At 54.3% G+C, this 6,507-nt stretch overlaps 3 protein-coding genes across 3 annotated transcripts; all 3 read right to left on the reverse strand.

The window, feature by feature from the left end:
- Positions 1-10: 10 nt before the first annotated feature.
- Positions 11-457, reverse strand: DQ04_03351000 (60S acidic ribosomal protein P2-B; the record flags this gene model as incomplete). Its single annotated transcript, XM_009312749.1, has 1 exon — positions 11-457. The coding sequence occupies one exon, from the start codon at positions 455-457 to the stop codon at positions 11-13; it is 447 nt and encodes a 148-aa protein (XP_009311024.1).
- A 239-nt stretch (positions 458-696) lies between these two features.
- Positions 697-3,072, reverse strand: DQ04_03351010 (putative inositol phosphatidylinositol phosphatase; the record flags this gene model as incomplete). Its single annotated transcript, XM_009312750.1, has 1 exon — positions 697-3,072. The coding sequence occupies one exon, from the start codon at positions 3,070-3,072 to the stop codon at positions 697-699; it is 2,376 nt and encodes a 791-aa protein (XP_009311025.1).
- A 1,988-nt stretch (positions 3,073-5,060) lies between these two features.
- On the reverse strand, positions 5,061-6,440 carry DQ04_03351020 (putative nucleobase transporter; the record flags this gene model as incomplete). Its single annotated transcript, XM_009312751.1, has 1 exon — positions 5,061-6,440. The coding sequence occupies one exon, from the start codon at positions 6,438-6,440 to the stop codon at positions 5,061-5,063; it is 1,380 nt and encodes a 459-aa protein (XP_009311026.1).
- Between the last annotated feature and the right edge of the window lie 67 nt (positions 6,441-6,507).

Raw genomic sequence — 6,507 nt, forward strand, 5'->3', positions numbered from 1 at the left:
TTCTCAGCACTTAGTCGAAGAGACCGAAGCCCATGTCGTCGTCCTCCTCCTCCTCCTCCTTCTCTTCCTTCTTGCCAGCAGCAGGAGCAGCAGCGGCGGCGGGAGCAGCGGCGGCACCACCGGCAGCGGGAGCAGCAGCGGCAACGGTGCTCATCTTCGCCGCGCCCTCCGCCACGAGCTGAGCGACGCTGCGCCCCGCAACAGACTCCATCACGAAGGCGAGGGAGTCCGCCTCGACGGCAACGCCGGTCGCCTTGCAGATGGCCTCCACATCAGAGACCGTGGGCGTGGGGTTCTTCAACGACGCCAGGGCGTACGCGGCAAGGTACTTCATCGACATGACTGTNGCCTCGACGGCAACGCCGGTCGCCTTGCAGATGGCCTCCACATCAGAGACCGTGGGCGTGGGGTTCTTCAGCGACGCCAGGGCGTACGCGGCAAGGTACTTCATCGACATGACTGTCCTTCCCTTCCTTCTCTCTTGATTTACGTGGGCTGTGGGCCTGCAGGGGGGCGAGGGGTGGAAATGCCCCAAAGAGAGAGATAGAGTGTGGGAATTGTGAGCATGCATCAAAAAGCATGAGCGACGAGGGAGCACTGTGACACAGGCGTGGTGCAGACAGCACCTGTTGCGCACCGATCATCAAGCAATCTGAAGGACACAGCAAAGCTCTTTCATCATTTCTTCTCCAGTCCTCACGACAAGGCCTCTGGAGGTGGAACAAGGAAATATTCAATGAGGCTCATCGCATCTTCGGCCTGCTGCTGCAGTTGCTGTCGAAGCGTCTGGGACGCCACCCCGCCTTGGGTGCCGGTTGCAATCCCCTGATAGGACCCGACCTTTCTCTCCGATGAGGTGTGCAACAGAACGCCCGGTCGCACGAGCATCACGGTACTAAACAACTTTGCCAGAAATCTTGGCGTAAGCTCATTGCTGCGCGCATTCACTGGTCGAAGTAAGAAATTCAACAAGGCACAAACGTATATCCACACATTGGCGTGTAGGGGTGGAAGCTGTTGCTGCACAAACATGAGTGGCGCTTTGCCCTTTGCTCGCCCAGCAGCCAGTGCTGCTCCGTACAGTGCAAAGGGCACCACTGGCTCCTGCAGCGACTGAAGAAAAGTTATGAAACAGGTCGCAATGCACTGCACATCGTAATCGTCCGGGAGCGGCTCACAACACGTGTCGAGGCGGTGCATGATGGCCGCGCATGTCTCCGTAGAGCTGTTCTCCGTAAAGAGATTCGGCTCCCGTGCACCACGCGCGTAAATAGCCTCACACAGGAACCACAGCTCTTTGGGCAACTGTGGGCGCATCACCTTGCTTAGCTTCTCCAGATCCCCGCTGGTTGCATAGGCGGTGACGCACACCTCATTGCCTAGTAGCGCAATGTTCTCCAGCGAGTTGCCGAAGACACTCGGCTTGAGCGTGCAAGTGCACTCAACGAGGTGCACCGGCCCTTGATACACGAACACTACCAGCATCGACGAGAGGCTTAGCCGGCCGCGCGCCTCAAACGGGCGCCAGAGGCTCATCCAACGCATGCAGCGTGGGTTCAGCTGGCACTCCACCACCACCTCTTTTGTCTCACCGGGGAGGATGGAGAAGTTGGCGGGGAACACACGCAGCCACGCGCCCTCGCTCACATCATTGTTGCACTGCCGGAACGTCCGCACAAGCGCCACACACTCCCCCGCGTTGGTGATGTTCAGCACTTGCCGCGCCCCGCAATCATAGAACTGCTGCGCCCCAAAGTCGAGAGAGACAGGTTCAATAGTGGTCTTGGCACTTGCAGTGCGGTCAAGGCCCGCCTGCTCGATGCGTTTTCGCAGGGACTGTCTGACAGCTTTCTTTTTATCCTCCACCTCGCAGAGTATGGGGAGACGCAGCAACGCCTGTACCGGCTTGTGATCGCTACTGCAGACATCCATCAACGCCTGCAGGCGCTCAACGTGAATTAGCTGCTGATGGGCCTTTCGCTTTGTCCATATGACGATGCGGTCTGTGTAGCTTGGCACACGCTGTTTCTCGCTGGTGTCGTAGATGCCCGTCCCAACATCAAACCGATACGTCGGTGGGAATGTAGGCGTGAGGTCGACAAAACCCAACCACGGCGAGTGCGGATTTGACAGCTCCGCCATAAACTCATCGTGCTCCAGCAGACGCGCTGTGTCGCAGCGTAAGGCCAATTCCACGGCGGCATCGTAACCGAGCTTAATTCGGTAATTGAGATCCCCAGAGACGACGATGATGTCGTGGTCGTGCGGAAGCAACTCAGGGTGCTGGTACAAAACCTCGGATGGAACGGATCCGCCTTGCAGATTGGTGATCAGCATCTGCCGCTTCTGTGCATTGAAATCCATGCCCATGAATATGTTACTCGCATCATCGTTGCGCTTCACCAGATTATTCTGCCCAGCAGCAAGATGAACATTGATTAGGCATATACTTGTGCGATGCAACACCAGATGAAGGCCGACGGCGCCCTTGTTGCCCATACTACCCAGCGCCCCAGTCGCCACTGTCATGACAGACATCTCCTGCACATATGGAAGTAATGGTCGTCGCAAGTATACACACAATAGCAGGCCAACGAGCTGCTTGGGCGGAAAGGCATAGTACGGCAAATTGCTTACGCGCTGAGAATCTGCACCCACCGCGGCGTGGAGCCCAGTAATCCACGGTGTGGCAGCCTCTGTCTCTTCCTTAAGCATGGCAGACGCACTCATGTCGACCTCCTGAAGACTTACCATGATAAGGTCGACTTCCCTGTTACTGGTACTACTACCACTACTACTGTCATTATTGCCTTTAGGCATGGCAAGGGACACGAACGATGCAAGGTTTGACGGCGGTTTCTTGCAAGCCACGTTGAACGTGACAAGGCATACTGTGAGATCCTTCTGCTCTGTGTAGAGCTCTTCATAGTACTGCAACTCCCGCTGCACCCATGCTTCCTCTGGCGTGAAGACGGCGCCGTCCGAACCCACAGCGGAGTTCCTTATGTAGGAAAAGACATCTTCCATGCGATTACATTCTACATCAAATGCCGCTGGAAGCCCAGGGATCATCGCGGATACAAAAAGCAATGCAGTGGCGAGAACCTTGACTATTCTTTTTTTTCTTTTGTATTGTTCTTTCCTTCAATGAGCTCCACACCGAAGCCCAACCTTCCCTCCAACTCCTCAAAAGAAAGCATCCACCGATAATGAGAATGAACGAGAAGATCAGTGAGCGGGAACGGGAATGAACGCTATTGTGACGGGGCACCATCCTTGCCCTCCCCCGCCCCTGCCACTGCGGTTCCCCAGGCACTAACCAGCGCCGCAGCCATGGTTGAAGCACAAGCAGTGACACCAGTCACCAAATCACAGAGCGAAACAACAGCCCAAGCGAATATATATATATATATATTAATACTCCCAACCTCAAACATACACCCGGGCACCACCCACCCCCCGCACCAACCTGTTGTAGCTCACAGCTGCTGCTCACCGACTACCCCGGCGGCTGAGCATTCCCATGCATCGTCTGCGACTCCTACTGCTGCTGTAGGAACAGTGTCGCGGATAATCTGACCAAATGCACTTCCCCAACGGCAGCAGTTACGTTTTTGTCAACATCTCTGGGTAGATGATGTCCTCATGCGTGCAGAGCGTGCTCCCATAGCCACGGACATCGCCTTTGGATCGCCAGCCCTCGTTCGTCCCTGCGTGGAGGTAATGCGGGACACACAGCACTGCTGCTCCACTCGCGCCTCTAGGAGAAAAGGGCCCCAGCACCTTTACCACCAACGTGATCCATGCGGACACAACAAAGCACCAAAAAAAAAACGCCCGAAAAAGGCATCAAAGGACGCCTCGGCAGCCCGTCAATTGCGGCTGCACGGCGCACCCCATGCCTCCACTGATGCCCCTCCTCTTGCCGCTGAAAGACCTTTGACAAGAAAGGTACAACGAAAGAGAGAGAGAGAGAGAGAGAGAGAAAGGGAACAAAGAGGCATGCAACACAGAGAAAAGGAAGAATAGGCGAAGAATAAACAAACAGCGCACATGCGAACACAAATGGAGCCACACAGTTAACGCCTCACACCGCCGGTATACCAAGCGGAGTAATTCATTTGTCCAGGTCCGTGATGCTGAGGCATATGGTATGAAAATACAAACAGAAAAAAGAAAAGAAACGTCAAAAAATTACACAGAGTTAATCTCGGTGCACAGTAGATGCAGAGCTAGCCCTACTCCCCTGAGAGGGACAATACTTCTCAGAGCGCCCCCGTCGAAGGACACAGGTAAAGAGGGTATGAGTGCGAAGGAAAAGGGAGAAAGTGAGGAAGGAGGTCGGCGCCTCCCCCAAGGCGCACCCACGCCCCTCGTCCGCTACACGCACTCTGCACCTTGCACTGAAGCACGCAAAAAACATGCACTTACCGCCAACAGCTACCGCGCTGAAGGCATAGAACGAAAGATAACAAAAGAAAAAAAACGAGAGTCGGGAGTTCATTTCAAATTAAGCGTTTTTCAGGGGCACACACTAAAAAAAAAAAACCACAAAATCGTTTTGTTTTAAAACATTATGAGCGTGGTTCCCTCTCTGCGAAACCGAGCATCCGTAAGAGTCTCGGGTGGAGAAAAAGGAAGCCAGAAGCCAAGCATAGAGAATATATATCTGCATCAAGCACTGGGTATGGATACATTGTCTTGTTTTTTTTTCTTTTTAACTGGAAAAAAAAAAAAAACAACAACTGTATATGGTGATGGAACCTTTTTGTTTTTTTTGGTTTGGTGTCCACCTCCGTTTCCAGTGTATTTGGCCTGCGCTTTCCCCATCCGTTTTGAGATACCTCACCAAGCCTCTTTTGTCGTACCCCCAACTCCCCTTGTGCTTGCAGTGACATTCTATTGCTTCCGCCCATGTTCGTCTTCATTTAACCAAATTTTCCTTTGCACCTTTCTTCCTTTTTTTTGTTGTTATTATTGCCTCACCCCCCTCTTACACATCATACTAAACAAAGTAGCATCAAGGCACGTTGGCCGGAGAGGGCGTGCCGCACCAACGCTTACTGGTCTGTGCGCACGGACTGGATCATGATGCTCAGCGCCGTACCGAGCGCGCCACCAACAAGGATGGAAATTCCAAGCATCGTCCCCGCCACGAACCGCTGCCCACTTGTTGTGATTCCCTCTGTCAGTGGGCCCAGCACAAGCGTCAGCGCGCCAATGTAGCCGTTTGACAGACCAAAGAGGACCATCATCACGTAGCCGAAGGCGTGCCCTGGGATGTAGTGGTACGATGCCAGCAGGAGCAGTGGCAGGAAAATTACACGGCCAAAGGAGCTGGCAATCACCGCCCAGCGTGGGGGCCACATGAACTCAAAGCTGGGGGCAAATCGGCCAAACACGTCAGTAACGTTGAAGATGAAGACAGCAATAGTGCCGTACCAGTAGTCGTCGGGGTCCACAGAAACGACCACCGTCGGGAACAGCATGAGAGTGATGAAGAAGTTGAAGGCACACGCAATGGTCATGGGGTACACAATCTTGAACACCCCAAAGACATCCGTCTTCGAAAGCATCTGCGACGGCTTAGCAACCTCTGACGCGGGCGGTGTCACCACCACCTGGCTCTGATCCCTCTCTCCCTCTGTCACCTCTTCTGCGTTGGGCTCCGTCGCTCCTGTGTGTGGGTTCTCGGCATCCCTGGTATCGTCCACGTCCACAGCGTCGTCGGACTCCCTCGTATCATCCTTCTTCCCGCTAAGGCTTCCGGTGAACTGGCACGCGTACGAGTTCCAGTTCAGCAGGACCAACATGATAAAGGTGACGCCCTGGATGCCCACCATCAGACCATAGAAGATCTTCGACTGTGTGCGGGTGCCCTCGTAGTCCTCATCAAGCGCCCCCTTCACCGTAATCTGCAGGAGGGACGTCAAGGCACCGGCCACACCAGCACCACCCATCAGCGCAGCCATGTAGCGCGACGGGAACGCGCTGAACAGGCCGTATGCCGTCGACTCGAAGATGGACTTACCAGATCCCGAAATGGCGCCAGCAACAACAAGCGTGGTGATGGCACCGATTTCCGTTGAGCCCACCGCCGGCACCACCATCAGAAGGATGATCTCCACCCAGAGGAAACCCAGAGCAGACAACATACGCACCTGCAGCGGAATCTGGCGGAACTTCGGGGTAAGTGTCAACGGCTCCACAACTAGAGAGACGACGAGGCACACAAGAATGTAGTACGTCATTGAGTTGTCCCAGAAGTTGGTGTACTCTGGGGTTGCCGTTGAGTCTTGCATCACGTACTCATAGTAGTGCATAATGTACAGTGGCGCAGAGAAGACAGCGTTCACGGGCAGCAGCATGGAGATACCGCACATGATGGCGGTGAGGTACGTAAGCACCTCCTCCACCGATCCAAATCCAAAAAGGGCCATTTTAATTCTTGCCTTAAAGCTTTATTGCTTACTACAGCAGAGAAAAAGCAAAGAACAACCCCCCCCC

The sequence above is a fragment of the Trypanosoma grayi genome (genome assembly GCF_000691245.1).
Source record: "Trypanosoma grayi strain ANR4 Tgr_335_V1, whole genome shotgun sequence".
NCBI lineage: Eukaryota > Euglenozoa > Kinetoplastea > Trypanosomatida > Trypanosomatidae > Trypanosoma > Trypanosoma grayi.